The following is a 17,780-nucleotide window of genomic DNA, read 5'->3' on the forward strand; positions in this document are numbered from 1 at the left end:
AGCTCACCACCAACAGTAAAGGGCATAAACCTATCCCTCGACACTTACAGCTTATAAATGAATGTTTTAAAACTTGTGTAGGGCTGAAAATGTGTTGCTGGTTAAAGTGCAGCAGGTCAGGCAGCATCCAAGGAACAGGAAATTCGACGCTTCGGGCACAAGCCCTTCATCAGGAATGAGGCTTGTGGGCCGGGGATGAGAGATAAATAGGAGAGGGTGGGGCTGAGGGGAAAGGTAGCTGATAGTGCGATAGGGAGATGAAAGTGAAGGACAAGGTGATTGGAGAGAGGGGGGAGTGATGGACAGGTCTGGAGGGTGGTGCCAAGTTGGAGGCTTGGGACTGAGATAATGTGGTGGGGGGAGGGGAAATGAGGAAGCTGTTGAAATCCACACTGATCCCATGTGGTTGCAGGGTCCCAATGTAGAATAGGTGGCATTCTTCCTCCAGGTGTCAGGTGGTAACAGTTTGGCGATGGAGGAGACCCAGGATCTGCATGTCCTTCACGGAGTGGGAGGGGGAGTTGAAGTGTCCAGCCACAGGGCGGTGGGGTTACTGGGTGCGGGTGTCCCAGAGATGTTCTCTGAAACGATTTGCAAGAAGGTGTCCTGTCTCCCCAATATAAAGGATATCTCCTTGTGTTAGTGCTGGGACCATAATCATTTACAATATATTAATGACTTGGATAAGGAAAATGAATGTTCAACAGCCAAGTTTGTGGAATAGACAGGTAGGCAAAAAGTGAGGATGATATAAGGAGTCTGTAGAGGGACATAAGCAGGTGAAGCCAGTCGGCAAAAACTTGGCAAATGGAATATAATGTGGGAAAATGCGAGATCATGCACTTTGGCAGGAAGTGTTTGCATGTTTGTGGATGACAGCAGAGGAGGTGGTATAGTTAACAGTGAAGAAGGTTATCTAAGATAAGAGAAGGAATTTAATTAATTGCGCCAATGGGCTGAGGAGGGGAGAATTGAGTTTAGTTTTGGATAAATGCAAGGCATTGCATTTTGGTAAAACAAACAGGGGCAGGACTTATTCAGTTAATGGAAGGGCCCCAGGTAGTAATGTTGAACAGTGGTAGATGCAGGTAGAGATACAACATTGTAAAAGACATTTGTACAGGTACATGAATAGGAAAAGTTTGGAGGGATACGGGTCAAGTGCAGTTAAGTGAAACTGTTTTAGTTTGGGAAACTTGGTTGGCATGGATGAGTTGGATGGAAGGGTCTGTTTCTGTGCTGTATGGCTCTAAGACTGTATAACAGAAAGTTGATATTAATTAAATGGAGAAAGAATGCAAAAGTCCACAGCAGAGTGGGATTTGGGATAAATGTATAGATGTTGAAAAGTTAGCATACAAATTCAGGAATCGGCGAAACAAATGGAATGTTGGCTTTGATTTCAAAAGGAATTGAACAGAAATTGGAAAATCTTGCTAAAACTAGTCAAAGTACAATTCAGGAGAAAGTGAGGACTGCAGATGTTGGGGATCAGAGCTTAAAAATGTGTTGCTGGAAAAGCGCAGCAGGTCAGGCAGCATCAAAGGAGCAGGAGAATCGACGTTTCGGGCATAAGCCCTTCTTCAGGAACTGTTCGGATTCCTGAAGAAGGGCTTATGCCCAAAATGTCGATTCTCCTGCTCCTTTGATGCTGCCTGACCTGCTGCGCTTTTCCAGCAACACATTTTCAGTTTAGAAGTATGTGAGGTAATCTTATTGAAACATATAAGATGCTTCGGGAATGTGTATGTTTATTGTTTCAGAAAGGCTGGTAGATCCTATGGGAGAGTCTAGGAACATAGGTCATAATTCTGGATTAGTGGTGCTGGAAGAGCACAGCAGTTCAGGCAGCATCCAAAGTGCAGCAAAATCGACGTTGATTTCGCTGCATTTTGGATGCTGCCTGAACTGCTGTGCTCTGCCAGCACCACTAATCCAGAATCTGGTTTCCAGCATCTGCAAGTCATTGTTTTTACCCCATAGGTCATAATGTCAGAATAAGCTAGTCACACATTGAAGAGAGAGGAGGAAATTCTTTTCTTGGAGGGTAATAGAATACTTTACCTCAGAGGGCTGTTGAGGCTGTGTTGAAAAATATATTCAGGGCTGAGACAGACAGATGTTTTTAAGGACTTGGAGAAAAGGAAAGTGGGGTTATGGATTTTCAGATCAGCTGTGATCTCAGTGTAGCGTAGAGTTGATGGGCTGAATGGCCTGCTTTCTGCTCCCATGTCTCATGCTCTTATGATCTTGTGGATGCTGTGAAGTGGTCTGAAGCTTTGTACTGCATTAAAAGATGTTGTACAAATTCTGAGAATTCCAATTTGTTACAATGTTACAACTCGGTTGCACTGAGTAATTTCGAACGTAACTTAAGATAATGCTTTGTGTGAAATGTCCCCTAATGTTTCAACCACTGGTATCTTCTGGGTCAGTCCAGCTTCTGCCAATGGGACTGACTATCGCAAGTTTAGGGATGGGGAAGCTTCTCACATTCAAGAAGCGACTTGGGCTTGGGGGGGGGGGGGTGTTGGGAATCAAGTTGGTGACTGACCACAGAAATGCACGCGCCTTTCCTATCGCAATCGCTTCCTTCACTGAGATACTTGGAGTGATTGTATAAAGTGTTCAGAGTTGAGGCGAGGGGACATTGGTGGTACTCTGCTTTTGCCATCAGTTTGTGAACTCTCCTGCGCTCCCTCCCCTCCCCCTGTGGATGGAGTGGTGCACTCCATGCTCCCTTTTTTTTCCCAGTACATGGGAGAAATGCTGGCAAAGCCGGAGTGAGCAGGCACGCTGGCGTGATGCTGAGCAACTGCGCCGTCAACTTTCATCTTACACAGAGTAAAAGGGGGACACTTTCACCAGAAACCCCGGCGCTGCTCACCATGATCTGACCATCCCTCTGTCTGCTGAGATTTTTATTTTTTTTGCCAAAAAAAGAACCATTTGTTCCTTTCTTTATAATACATACAAAAAAATTTTCAGAAGTTCTGGTTGAATCAACACAGATCTTGAGGAGTGAGGTAACATCAGAATGCAGCGTGTCACGCTGCTGTTTGGCTTCTTGGTTGCTAGTGTGCCTCTTACCCAAGGTAAGATCTTTCTTGTCCTGAACACTTTGTTTTCCTGTCCAGTGTGTTTTGAGGAGAGAGTGGTTGGAGTGTAAGAGAGGGACAGTTTGCAAACTGGCCGAGCAGCGATGAATGAGGTCCATGGGGAGAGCCCAGGTCAGGGATGATACCCTCTCTCACCTTGTCTGTGTGGAATACGGTGTGTAGTTTTGGGACCTGGGTAAATGTCACTTAACACTCACTTTGCAACTTTTTCCCACTTCATTCCTGCAGACCCAGTAGCTGCGGGCGGGTGATAAAGTGAGTCTTGGTGTAACGAATCCACATTGTGCAGGAAAGCAAACTCAATATAAGTTTGGAAGCGTGTGCTCGGTTTCTTTGTCTTGGAGGTTTGGGCATTTTGATTTAAAAAAAAAATAAGGCTGGAAAATCAGGACGGATTTGGGGAGGTGTGTGTGTGTGTGTGGAGTCCTGAGAGGGGAGGTGTGCAGATTCAGGCAGCCTCCAACAAATTAGCGAGGCAGCAGAGTTCATTTTCCGGGCTTCAGGTTTTCAACACCTTGCATGTTCTAACAGCAGCCGCCTCCAGAGCTGGTATGCATTCGGAATGAGAGCACTCGGCTGCAGACGGAAGGCGGAACTCTCTTCTCTCTCTCTCTGTCCTCTCTAGTCAAAACAGTCTGAATAAAACTGGTCATTTTTAAACAGACTCGCTGTCTACCTAATAAAAAAGATACTGCAGTCTCTACAAAAGGTGATTTTTCTGTATATTTGTCGGTGTATTTAAAGAAAGTGTATGTATTGGGGGTGGATTGCCTCGGTGGGATCTAACTCAAAACAGTGAAATGCTGAGGAGACAAAACTTGCTCCACAGAGCCATGTGCCCACTTGTAATATTGCCCCTGCGAGGGTTTTTATACCCAGAACTGATCCCTAAATTTAAAAACATCCCAGCCCTGGAGCATGGGGTGTTGGGGGTCGGGGAGGGGAAGAAGATCAGCCCGAGTTTCAGCTCATTCTTCCCCTCCTCTCTCAACTCAAGTTAAAGTCCAAAGTGCTGTGTGTGTCTGTGTGGGTCTCTGTGTCTGTGGGTCTCTGTGTTTGTCTTTCTGTGTGTCTGTGTCTGTGTGGGTCTCTGTGTCTGTGTGGGTCTCTGTGTCTGTGGGTCTCTGTGTTTGTCTTTCTGTGTGTCTGTGTCTGTGTGGGTCTCTGTGTCTGTGTGTGTGTCTGTGTGAGTGAGAGAAAAACTTCTGCAGGCTGGTCAGATTGTTTGCAGCATTCTTGTATGAGTGACAGCTGAACTATCTATCCTCTCTCTTTCTGCCCTCTCCCCAAATCAATTCTCACATATTTTGCTTAAAACTGGGTGCCTTCAACATTTGGGGTCGTGTAAGGTGTTATTTTGTTTAAGATCCTGTCTCGTTTCAGTTTTACCTCTATTGACGATCAGATACAACCCCCACCCACCCACCTCTCTCTCTCTGTGTCTCTCCCCAGGCAGCAGACTCTGGGGTAATTCACCTTCTTCTGCCTTTACAACACAATTAAAATATGCAGGCGCCAGTTCAGTCTTTATCTGTTGTTAGACAAAGGATTACAGCAACACTCCACACCGCAGGACGAGTGGGGACATTGCTTTTGGAAAGTCATTATCTGGAATGCCATCGCATTTGCAGCTTGCGCGGGGAGCCATGCGGAATAGACTGTGCGCTTTTCTTAATTAAAAACTTCTCCATTTCTTCTGGCTTTGTCTGAGCGGAGCCGGCGGTAGCGAGGGGGGGGGGGGGGTGATGTTGGGGGAAATTGGACTCGATCATTTCCGTCCGAGTGCTATAATTACCCAGTCTTCTGGTTGGTAATGATCAAAACACTCTCGGAAACACACAATGTGCTGCAGCGGAACGCGTTTACAGGGCGCTGAACTGTTCCGTGGAATGTTTTTAATGCTGACGCCTGACATTAACACACTCTCGCACTCATACACACATTAGCAGCTTCAACTCCCAGTTGTAGAAATACCAGGTCACTTTGGACGCCCAGCAAGTTTAAGTGGAGTTATCACAGTTTGTTTCCTTTTTAAAAAAGAAAATCCAGGACAGATCTGGGTAACGAACTCAGATCGTTACGATCATCAGGTCATCCCGAAATTCCTCATCTTTCGTTAGTGAGAGACAGTGCAGGACACCAGCGCCAGCAATCTCTAAGAACGGTGGCGATAATGTGTCACTACTGTGCATTGGAGGTGGACGGGTCGCTTTATGTGTGTGATGGGGGTAGGGAGAGAATTTGTGTCCAGAGAGATGGCTGGGTCTGGGGGACAGAGGGTAGAGGCTCTCTCTCTCTCTTAGAGTGTCTGCTACTTGCTGGCCCTGCTCCAGGGGCTGCACCATCCCTATTCAATCTCGCCCTCTCCCAATTCTTCCATCCCCCGCACGATCAAACAGACCTATCCCTCTTCCTTGCGCTGTTTCTATTTTTTTTCTCAGCGCTAAATGGTACCAATATCTCTTAAACGTGAAACCTATCTAACATACTCATTTATATTATACCTTATGCCTCGGTTCTCTCTGTTTCATGCCATTTGTTGAATGCTGTGTCTCAGCACGTTGTTACCCACGCAATCGGAAAGGGAGGTTTTAACCGAGCGTTGTGGCTTTAAGAGGACACACGGGGGAGGTGGGGAAGTGTCTGTCTGTCTGTCTCTGTGTTGGGGGTGGTGGTGCCAGGCTGTTCCTAAAAGCAGCTCCTGTCCGGCGTCAGCCTCTGCCCACGTTGCTCTTGTCTTGTTCATGAACTGAGTGTCAATCCCTCTCCCTCCCTCCCTTCTGCCGCCACCGAGTGGACAGCCCGGAGCTGCTACTGCTGCTGCTACCGCCTTCCCATCCAAACTGCGGGATCACTCCTGAGACCACCACGTGGTCCTAGCGCCCCCCCCCCCAAAAAAAAATCATTAGCAGGACACAAGTTGTGGTTCGAGTCCGAAACGGAAACAAACAAGTGGTCACGTTTCAGACCCATGTCCATTTCACTTCTCGCTGTTTCATCCGCGGGGTGTTACGACATTTTGACGGGAGGTGTGTTTAAACATATTATCCGGGTGGGTATTCAGATCGTGCACAATTCTGTATTCGCCCCTCCCCCACCTTCCACGGGGTAACAAGTGTTGGACACCCTCTATGTTCTGGACTCATTCTCTTAACTTCATTCAAGCTTAAGTTTAAGCTATGCATCTTGTACAGGTCAAATGGAATTCCAGCACATTAATTTCCAAATAATACTTTTTTTTCTTTCCAGTTTTCTTAAGTAGTCAATTGCATTAACTGTTTCTGTTGGGGACCAGTTCATTTATTCTGCCCCAGCCAGCCTCTGAGATCAAGGAGGAGGCACTTCAGCCCACCAACGTTATCCTAATCAAGAGATTTGCAAGTGAAAACCGAAAGAATGGGGATGCTGTAAATTAGAAACAAAACCAGAAATTGCTGGAAAAGCTGAGCAGGTCTGGCAGCATCTATGGAGAGAAATCAGTGTTAACGTTTCAGGTCGCGTGCCCCTTCCTCAGAACTCAAGTGACTCAAGGTTTGCAAATGACATTGAGTTTAGGAAACTCAACCATCAGGGATTGATTACTTCTCAGAGGGGAAGGCCAGTAATCAAAACAGAAGTTGCTGAAGAAACTCAGCAGGTCTGACAGCATCTGTGGAGAGAGAGAGAAAAACAGTTAATGCAATTGAATACTTAAGAAAAATGGAAAGAAAAACAGTATTTGGATATTAATGTGCTGAATTCCGTTTGACCTATACAAGATACATAGCTTGTATAATGGAGGGCTATTGTGCAGCGGTAGTGTCCCTATCTCTAAGCACAGAGGCCAAAGTTCAAGTCCCACCTGCTCCAGAGATGTGTCATAACATCTCTGACCAGGTCGATTAGGACAAAAATCTACAAGTTGGGCCAGTGCATGTCATTTTCAAGTTTACTGCTTTTATTTCAATTGTGAAGCATGGAGATATCAAATATACGACAGAATATGTAATGGAAATCAATTGGGTGTTTAGGGGTCTACTCAAAATATTATTCATCACAGATAACTGAATTAATTTGCCAAAAAAGTTTACTTTCCTCCTCACATATTCTGCCTACAAATGAGTTTCAAGGACTGAGTGGGTGGAATTGAGTATCAACGTGTCTGATCTCGCTCTTCTCAGTCTCGGTGGTAATAGGTACCACTGATTATTAGACTGGGGAAGGTGAGCACAAATCAGTTGAATCTTCAGTTTGGGATTGATAGTCAGTGAGCCTCTATGTGGACAGCAGATTGAATGAGGACAGAATGTGGTTTGTCATGCGTTTGCTAATCATCAACAAAACTTGCAAATGTGACACAGTCTCCTCGTCCATACCTCAGTGAAGCTCTCGTATGATCTGTGCAGTCCATTCCAAGTATTACTGTTTCTTTCCCTCCAGGTAAGTACCTGGCTGTCACTATGCTCTCACCATTCTGAAAATTGGCCACAATGTTTGAGGTTGCAAAGAGCCTGTGGGAAAAGATGTGTGTCACTTCTCTCAGGAGAAGAAACATAATGGAGGAAATGGAAGGGAACAGTGTAAGCGCCACGCTCAAGCAGATTGTGTAGCACTGTCAGTAAATTTACCGTCAGTGAGTATTTTGCTGACTCAACAACAGCTGCTACTATGGTTTTCTCATTCCCTCTCTCCCTGTCCTGAATTAGCTTGGGGGCCTAGAATAATGAGGCAGTGTCATCACATCATTTTCTACTAAACTGCATGACTGGATTCTATGATTAGTGTCGGCAATAATTTACAAATTGTTTGACATCCTGCCTGAATCTTAATTACGTTAGTGAGGATAGCAAGATATTTTCAACATTATCGGTCAACTGGCAGAAATAAGAACTTGAGGAATAAGAGCTTTTAGGCCCTTTTGATCCTGTTCCATCATTCAAGATCATAGTTGAGCTTTCACTTCAGTCCTAGCCTCCCATACAGTCTTCTTATCCCTTAATTCTGTTAGTACCCAAAGTCTATTGACTTCTGTCATGATCAAACCCAATGTCTGAGGATCCATAAACTCTCTGGGCATGAGAATTATAAAGATTAACGACTCTTCAGATGAAGAAATGTCTTTTCCTGTCAACCTTTTGTTCTGAGGCTGAGACTGTTCTCAACTCTCCAACATTCACTCAACAGGGACACTGTGAAGCCCCTTGAGAATGTTGTGTTTCCATTAGATCATCTCTCTTATAAACTCCAGGGAATAGAGGCATGGTTCACTCAATCTCTTTGCTAGGGACAATCCCGTCGGCTTGAGAGCCAGTCAAGTGAACCTTGTAGTATAACCCTTCCATGGATCAGAAGATCAAAACTGCGTGCAGTCCTCCAAATGTGGCTTCATTAAATCCCTTACTATTGTAGTAAGGCTAATCTACTTTTACATTTCAGTGAACAAAATAGAACTCACCCTTCCTAACTGTTTGCTGTACTTGGATTTTCACTTTCTGTGAATCATGTTCAAGGCCATCTGGCTTCTCTTTTAATATTGTAAAATCAAGGTAAATGCACTTTTGCTACATTTGTTCTAAAATATTGCTGGATCGAAAGCGGGACAAAGTTCTGTTGGAATGGCTTCATATATATGTGAATGCTGCTAGAGCTACATACACCTATTATTTTGGAGACATCTGTGAAGAATCGATCATGTCAAGATGTAAGTTCTCAGCGCCTTAGGTAGCAAACTGGTGTAATTGTATCATACATTCAAGTGTAGGAAGTACATTGTTACTCAGGATGCCATACCTGACGATCTCCCAGTTTTGATCCATGTGCTGGGAGTAATAGAAGCAACCATTGGGAGGCAAGAGAATCAAAGCTGCTCTTACAGCTTCACTTAAAAACTCATTCCTGATGAAGAGCTCATGCTCAAAATGTTGGTTCTCCTGCTCTTCAGATGCTGCCTGACCAGCCGTGCATTTCCACCACCACACTCTTTGACTCAAAAACTGTAGTTGCGGGGTTCTTGGAAATATGCTGACTGTAACTCTAATTGGAATGGTGCAGAAACTGAAAAGATCTAGAGTAAGTTGAAGAAAGGAAGCTCCTGTTGGTACTTAATACTTATACAGAGTTTGAACAGTGCTGTTTCAGTTTTGCAGTTAGACTCAGAAGAGAGCAAGGTTACAAGATGAAAAATTGTTTGATCTAATGGTTCTCCATGATTCAATAACTTTTTTTTGTTGAGATAGTTACTCCGTTCCCGAAGGACCTCAATCTGAGGCACAAAATGTCATCACATCTGGATTGGTGTTGCTTTTGATAAATGAACATATGGCCTGTGACACTCAAATAAATAAAGGTCTATTCTCGAAGTAGAAAGCAAATCCTTGTGGAATAGGAACCTATTTTTGCTTTTGTATTTTAGTTATAATGTGGGTGAGGTAATGTATTACAGAATCATAGAAAACCTACACTGGAAAAAGAGGGCTATTCAGCCAATCAAGTCTGCTGCTCCAAACAGCATTTCAACCAGGCCCAGCCCTGACCTATCCCTGTAACCCTGCATTTACTGCGGCTGACCCACCTAGTCTGCACACCCCTGGATACTGGACAGTGTTGCATAGCCCATCCACCTTTTATGTATGATGTCATTAGGGATAAAATACTTCATATATAACATCCTTATACTTTCAACTCGTTAAACATTCAAGATGATAAAACATATGTAATGAAGGCTCTCATTCCAGCCCTGAAAATCCATGTTTCTTTTCATGTACATTTCACCATTGCTGTGAAGGGCAACTACAAGAATAGCTGGAAGCTAGGCAGGATCTGGCTGTGTCCTTCTGTGGCTGTTTGAAAACACTGATTCCACACGTGGACATAGCTGTCAGGGAAATATGCAGCAGCTCCCTGTTGGTGTTTATGGGCCAGCTGAGGAGCAGAGGCCAGGATTATCGTGTGAACTCTGGAGGCTTTGGAGGTCACTGCTGCGTTACAGGGGTGCAGTGAGCGATTGCTACAATGTTTTTTGTTACCTAGACACTGCCATCTGATTCAACATTCGGGTGCCTGGAAATTCCCCAAGTGCGAGTGGCTTAGAAAACCTTTCTGTCAATCTTTAAAAAAATTGGCTTTGTGGGAAACTGTGGCTGCAACCAGTAATGCCTGAGATTACCAATCTGAAGGTTTTTGTAGCCTTTGTTTTAGCATTATAACCATAGGCCAAGTGTGTTCTTTCAGTGATAACTATGATCTTCAGGGATTTTCATGACTTGTAAAAAAGGAGACATTCACGTTGTTGGAATGGGAAGAGTTAAAAGTACTGAGCTGGGAATCTATCCATTCAAGCAAGAGGATTGTTTTAGAAACTGCATTGATTAATTATAACCTTTTAATGAAGAAATAGCAGTTTGAGGATTACTTTGGTTGAAAACCATGCAACATGAAAGTGATCTATTATGTACATGCTGACTTTCATTAGACACTGCTATTATTATAAGGGAGACCACCCAAAATACTGATAATGTGGCTCCAGGCAATAATATGTTCATTTATTGCCAAAAGCTAGACACTGCTAAAACTTCCTTAAATGAAAAAAAAACGTAATTCGTCCTTCAATACCTCTAATTTGTTGAAGTTCATGAGAAAGTTACTGATTTTAAGAAGAGGAATTGGTTGTACTGTGAGATAAAGGATCTTTGATCTCACCAAGGAACCTATTTAGCAGATGGTTTTACTTCAGATAAGATTGCTAAACTTATATCAGTGAGTTGATTCGTGGAGGTTCTCATTATTGTTCAGTTATGTATTTTGAAATTGGGGCAAGGAAAATGCTGTGTCAGTCTGCAACATTTTAAGAAGCATTTCCACTGATGCTTAATGTAACTTTATAGGTGATTTTCAACAAGAGGTAGCCTTGTTGTTTACACGAGTTATGTAACTTTTTATAGGTTTGAATCATTTCAATTTGTAAAAGACAATTAATATGGAATGCACATATGATAATTGAAAATGGAGTTTCCTTACAATTGAACTTAAGATAAAAAGTAAGTGAATACTGAAAAAGCCTCATTTTAAAATTATTTTTACATCTCCTCTGCAGGAGTAGTTTGGCTAGTTATAGAGTCATAGAGATGTACAGCATGGAAACAGACCTTTTAGTCCAACCTGTCATGCCGACCAGATATCCCAACCCAATTTAGTCCCACCCAGTCTAGTCCCACCAGCCAGCACCCGGCCAATATCTCTCCAAACCCTTCCTATTCATATCCCCATCCAAATGCCTTTTAAATGTTGCAATTGTACTAACCTCCACCACTTCCCCTGGCAGCTCATTCCATACACGTACTACCCTCTGTGTGAAAAGGTTGCCCTGTAGGTCTCCTTTATATCTTTCCCCTCTCACCCTAAACCAATGCCCTCTAGTTCTGGACTCCCAGACCCCAGGGAAAAGACTTTGCCTATTTACCCTATCCATGTCCATCATAATTTTGTAAACCTCTATGGTCACCCCTTAGCCTCTGACGCTCCAGGGAAAACAGCCCCAGCCTGTTCAGCCTCTCCTTAACAGCTCAAATCCTCCAACCCTGCCAACATCCCTGTAAATCTTTTCTGGACCCTTTCAAGTTTCACAACATCTTTCTGATAGGAAGGAGACCAGAATTGCACGCAATATTCCAACAGTGGCTTAACCAATGTCCCGTACGGCTGCAACATGACCTCCCAACTCCTGTACTCAATACTCTGCCCAATAAAAGAAAGCATACTAAATGCTTCTTCACTATCCTATCGACCTGCGACTCCACTTTCAAGGAGCTATGAACCTGCACTCCAAGGTCTCTTTGTTCAGCAACACTCCCTAGGACCTTACCATTAAGTGTATAACTCCTGCTAAAATTTGCTTTTCCAAAATGCAGCACCTCGCATTTATCTAAATTAAACTCCATCTGCCACTCCTCAGCCCATTGGCCCATCTGGTCCAGATCCTGTTATAACCTGAGGTATCCCTCTTCGCTGTCCACTACACCTCCAATTTTGGTGTCATCTGCAAACTTACTAACAGTACCTCTTATGCTCGCATTCAAATCATTTATGTAAATGACAAAAAGTAGAGGACCCAGCATCGATCCTTGTAGCACTCCACTGGTCACAGGCCTCCAGTCTGAAAAACAACCGTCCACCACCACTTTCTGTCTTCTACCTTTGAGCCAGTTCTGTATCCAAATGGCTAGTTCTCCATGTATTCCATGAGATCTAACCTTGATAATCAGTCTCCCATGGGGAACCTTGTTGAACAACTTACTGAAGTTCATATAGGTCACATTTACTGCTCCGCTCTCATCAATCCTTTTTGTTACTACTTATAAAAATCTCAATCAAGTTTGTGAGACATGATTTCTCCTGCAGACTTGCATTTATTTAGCTCCTCTTAGGGAGCTCCGATAACTTTGCACCTTCAAAATGTGGTTGATGTACTGTAGAAAATACAGCAGGTTATTAATGCTTGGTAAACTCTCTCTGTGTGTCTCTGCCCCTCTCTCTCTCTCTCTCTCTCTCTCTGTGCCCCTCTCTCTCTCTGTCTCTCTCTCTCTCTGTCTCTCTCTCTCTTTCTCTGTGCCCCTCTCTCTCTCTCTCTCTCTGTTTTTCTAAAGTTGATTTGATAGACAAATGTTAGCCTGGACACAAAATCATTCCCAAATTCTTTTCAAAATTGTCGTAGTGTCTTCTGTGTTTACCTGAGTAGGTAAACAGTGTCTTGTCTTAACATGTCATCTGAGAGGCAGTACCAGCAATAATGCAATGCTTCCTCGGTAATGCACTGGAATGTGAAGTTTGATTTTTGTGCTCCAGCCCTGAAGTGGGATTTGAACCTAGAACTTTGTTTGTTCCACTAACTTAACCACAGCTGAATGCCAGTTTTTAGAAATGATATAGAAGGCTTCCCTGCCTTTTGAGACAAGAATTCAAGTCCTACTGCTCCAGAGGTGTGTAATAGCATCCCTGAACAGGTTGATTTTATGCAGTCAGTCCATTTATTGGATGGCAATGGGATGTGGATGCTTTAGTGGACTGCAAGCATTACACATTGCTGTTGTGGAACAGGAAAAGACATGTGTAGCAAACCACTCGCAAAGCTCTGCTATGAAATGAGAATGTACAGTATTTGCGATCTTCCTTTCAGCTGTCTATACCACATGCTGCACTTGCCATTGGAGCCAAGTTACCTCCCTGTCCTAGCCCTGAACTTGCATAATTCTGTGACTTCACTGATGTCATTGAGGTCCACATGCTGATATCTTTACGCCATTGCAGTCAAACCAAGTACACAACCTCGTTTTTTGCCATCTCACAAGTTAATGTATCACATGGTTCCCTCTCCCCAGCTTCTGTTTCCTTATTTCAAAACTGCTTTCTGATACTTTTTTTTTGTCTTTGCAAGCTATCACTGCATCTCTGACCTCTGTTTCCTCTCAACTGTAGACTGTTCTGTTGTCTTTTGTAGCTGTCTCCATTTTTTCTTCATAACTCCATGCATAAGTCTCTCCAACCTTTTTATTGCGCTGACTGCAGATTGGTACCCACCCACAAGATCCCCAACAGATCCTAAAACTGCGACCTGCCCCTCCTTGTGGTTAAGTTTCCCCAGTCCTTTTACTCCATCTTTCTATCCACCTTAGAGGCTCTCTGAGCACCTGTCAGGCCAAGTGAGCTGTTTGAGCTGTAGCTTGTGTAATACTATCCTTCTGAGCAAGGTTTTAATCACCTCTTCTTCTTTGGCGTCTCGTCAATTTTTGTCATTACACATCTGTGAAACGGATGTTTTTCACCATTAAACATGCTTTCTGAATGCAAGTTGTAGTGTATGGTATCTCATTGCCAAGGACAGAGCATTGACTTAAATCATAGGAAGACTTGGCACAGTGAATGGCAGTTGCTGCTGTTTGTTTACTGCGTACGTTCATTAAATCGCAAAGTAACAAATTCCACCCCTTATTTCAAGTGCTGACACACGCTAGATGTGTTTAAGGCTGAACTGAAAAATATTAAGGATGGTTCAGCTTTTTCTTTTCTTCCAAGCACAAGAAGGTTATTTATTTAATAGTCTATGGCACTATAGAGAAATAAACCATGTCATCTGTAAAGTGGCTGGAGTGAGGTCAACATGAGCCAAGAGCTTATTTTTGTTTGAGAGAAACTTTATCTGGCTTAATCACAAGGACTAGTTTTACATAAGTCACTGCAACTATAACACTGATATGTCACTAATTTGATAGACTGTCGTATATTGAATTAGACTATAATGGCTGTCTTAAGCTGTGTATTTTCTTTCAGGATAATTCTTTCATGCCCAGAAGACCTTTTAAATGATGTACTGATGGAGTGACCTCAATATGAGGAAGGGTGTTCCTGTGTCACTGTAGGAATGTCCCTAGCTGTGGACTGAGGCCCAGAATCATGTCCTACCTGCCACTGGGGTGTCTCATAATCTACCTGAACAGATTGATCCTCTAAAAATATAAAGTGAGGCATGTAGCACAAAGATGGATTTATGCCTGTTACATTTTGGAAAGAAGAGGTTTTTAATTTGTTTTGATGAATCCTATAATGTAGCTGATAGGAGACCTTAAAACTAAAAAGGCTTCAATTGGCTGGTCAATTCACACTTTCCTAGCTACATCCATTCTGAAGCAGGGTCACTGGACCCGAAACGTTAACTGTGCTTTCCCTCCACAGATGCTGCAAGACCTGCTGAGTTTCTCCAGCAGTTTCTGTTTTGTTTCAGTTGACTGGTGTTGGCTGTGGCTCTTTGGTAATACTCTCTAGTTTCTGATTCTAGAAAATTGAGATTGAGTCCCCTCTTTGGAGCGTTCGATGGAAAATGTTTGCTAACCTCATGGTTATGGAAATTAAACAGGTGCAGGGACCGAGACCGTTACACCTTGATCTTTGAAGGTGACTGGACTGTTTCAGAATGCAGTTTCCTTTTTCACAAAAATAAACCCTTTGGGGCCATTTATTAAAGCAGCAATTCTATGCAAAAGCAAATAGGTTATGCTGAACCTTCTAAAAATACCAGACTGGGCATCACACTTTAGCAGAGGTCCTCAGGCCTTTCAGATCTTGCAGGTAAGATTTACAAAAATGGTGCCAGTGATGAGGGATATTAGCTGGGTGGAGACTTGACCAAGCTGGAATTGATCACCTTTTAGAGCAAGGAATGTAGTTTGAAATTTGATATTGATGACCCAAATCATGAACGGGTCTGATTCAATAAGTTGGAAAAAAAAACTTTGCGCAGCAGAGGTGCGATATGGTAAAATATTTTTTATGCTGTTGTGAATCTGAAAGGATGGAGGAATCTGTTTCAGTTATAATGTTCACAAGAGCAGTAGATGAATAATTGTCAGTGGTGAGGGGTGATGGAAATGACAGGGTTAAGGTGAAAGAGTAGGGATTGGATAGTTCTACCAACATTCAGCACTGGCACGATCGATCGAATGGCCTCCCCTTGACTAGAACGAGAAACAAACCTTCTCTTACCGCACTCTGAAAGCCCTCTCTTTTGAATGAGACCTTCAAGCCAGGTCTTGTCTTCCATCCACCAGCTTCAGTATTCACTCCTATCACAACGGATGCACAGTGGTAGCGGTGTGTGCCACCAACAAGATGTACTCCACTAACTGATCAAGACTGTTTTTGAAAACTCCTTCCTAACTTATACCCTTTACCACCTGGAACGACGAGGGGAGCATGGGAACACCAAGTTCCCCTCCATGTCACTCACCATTCCTTCATTGTCACTGGGTCAAAATCCCACAACTTTGTTCTTAACAGCACCCTATGGAGTGCCAGGGTTCAAGAAGTCATCTCATCACTGTCTTCTTGAGGGTAATTTGGATGGGCAATAAATAATGTCCCAGCCAGTGACACCCATCTCCCATGATTGGATTAAAAAAAAATCCCATGTGCCATCTTGAAGGAAGCTGAATGTGTGGTGACTTAGCTGGTACAGGAATTGAACCCATGGCTTCACTCTTTAGTGACTGAATTCTTGGCATAACTCAGTATTTCACTTCAATGATTTTAGTGGTACTTCCTTATTTGTTTAAAAACCTTGCTTGAGGCTAAATGGGTCTGGTGGTTGAGTGGGTGTCGCTGTAGATGACCATCCCTTCAGCTGAAATGTTCAAGCTTCACAGTGGAAAGTGAAGAAATGTGTAATTCAGCATGATCCGGTTACTCGGGGTGTAACATCAGAAAGTCACCAGGCGAGTTGATGCATTGTTGGAAAAACTCGGCTGGTCCATTAATACTCTTCAAGGCAGGGAGGTTGCTAGCCTTTGCTTGGTAGATGGATGATAGACTTTAAACCCATCTCTGACTGACCCTTCATTCTCCTGGGGAAACATGAATTGACTAGTAGTCACCTTGATAGTTCTTCAGAACAATTCTTAAATTAGCTTTTCATGTTAGAACCATAATAACCATTGCCTCTTCAAATATTGATTGGTTTGTAAAAAAAAAGTGGTTAAAAGGTCTTTATCAAACAAATGAACTGTAAACCTTTAGGGTTGAGTGCTGTTTAATTTGATTATTCTTTGGCTACACTGGGAGATGGGATAGGGACCTTGTTATAATTGTCACAATAATACATGACTGTTTGGGAAGTAGGGTCAGGCTGTGAGGGTGTGGGAACATACAGTGGCTGTGTCCCCAAGCTGGCATGATTCCAAGATTGTAAACCTGACAAATTCTCAAACTTTTCATTGCTTTTTGGTTTTAACCAAAAACTAAATCACCAATAAACTTCTTGCAAAATATGTAATGATATAGACATTTTAAATATTGTATTAAAATTAACTAATGCAGTGACAAAATCAAATCAGTTGTCAAAAGAATGTTTGAGGCAGATAATTGATCTCAAGTCCATTTGTGTTAAATATGGTTATTTTGTTAAACCAGATGTTAACATGTCTGTTTTGAAAAGGGTGGCATCTAACTTTGGTTAATGCTGCTACAATTGATATCTGTATGAACATTGGATGAATTGCTTCTAAAAACTCTGGGATTTGGGGTACTTTGAGGCTCTCAGAAGTCTGTACCCTCCTGAACAATTCCATTCAAGTGCCATCATATGTAAAATAATGTTAGAAAGTAGAAGTGCCCTTGGAAACTGCTAACATTTGTTTTAAAAAGTGGCAGTTTTGCTCCATTAACTGTGAATGGGACAAACTGTTGGACATTGTTGTAATTGTTATGCAGTGCCATTTTTCTGATTTTTCGTCTATCATTGCAGCTCAGAATTTCCTACATTTTTGTCAGTACCTGCTCTTCGTGAAATATATCAATATTGTGTCAGCAAATTAGCTTAATTATCAATGGACTCTCAATGGCAGCTTATCTGTAACCCATTGAAAGTTAAATATTTGCTCTCATAATTATAATCTGATAAAATATTTGCAATATTGTAATTGCAAAAAATGGCTTTTGGTAGATTATTTATGTTCAGTTGAATGTAAGAACTGTGTTCAAATTAAATGGATCAGGTTTCCAAGGAGAGGCATTTGTCAATAGATTGTTGCTTTGCTCAGACATTTCCCTTTGACTCTATGCTGTTTCACATTTCTTCTGGAACCTTCTACATTTGGCTTTACCAGCAATGCATGACCAGAAATTGTGTCCCTTGGAGCT

The 17,780-nt window shown here is 42.7% G+C and overlaps 1 protein-coding gene across 4 annotated transcripts in view; it reads left to right on the plus strand.

Annotated features, from left to right (window-relative positions):
* The first annotated feature begins 2,783 nt into the window (after positions 1-2,783).
* lrp4 (low density lipoprotein receptor-related protein 4) overlaps positions 2,784-17,780 on the plus strand; it is a 392,905-nt gene continuing 377,908 nt past the window's right edge. For all 4 annotated transcript variants that reach the window (XM_060839081.1, XM_060839083.1, XM_060839082.1 and 1 more), the window contains exon 1: positions 2,784-3,095. In XM_060839081.1, coding sequence (XP_060695064.1) covers positions 3,038-3,095 — 58 coding nt within the window. In that variant the 5' untranslated portion in view covers positions 2,784-3,037. The remainder of the gene's footprint in view (positions 3,096-17,780) is intronic.

The sequence above is a fragment of the Hemiscyllium ocellatum genome, chromosome 18 (assembly GCF_020745735.1).
Source record: "Hemiscyllium ocellatum isolate sHemOce1 chromosome 18, sHemOce1.pat.X.cur, whole genome shotgun sequence".
Taxonomy (NCBI): domain Eukaryota; kingdom Metazoa; phylum Chordata; class Chondrichthyes; order Orectolobiformes; family Hemiscylliidae; genus Hemiscyllium; species Hemiscyllium ocellatum.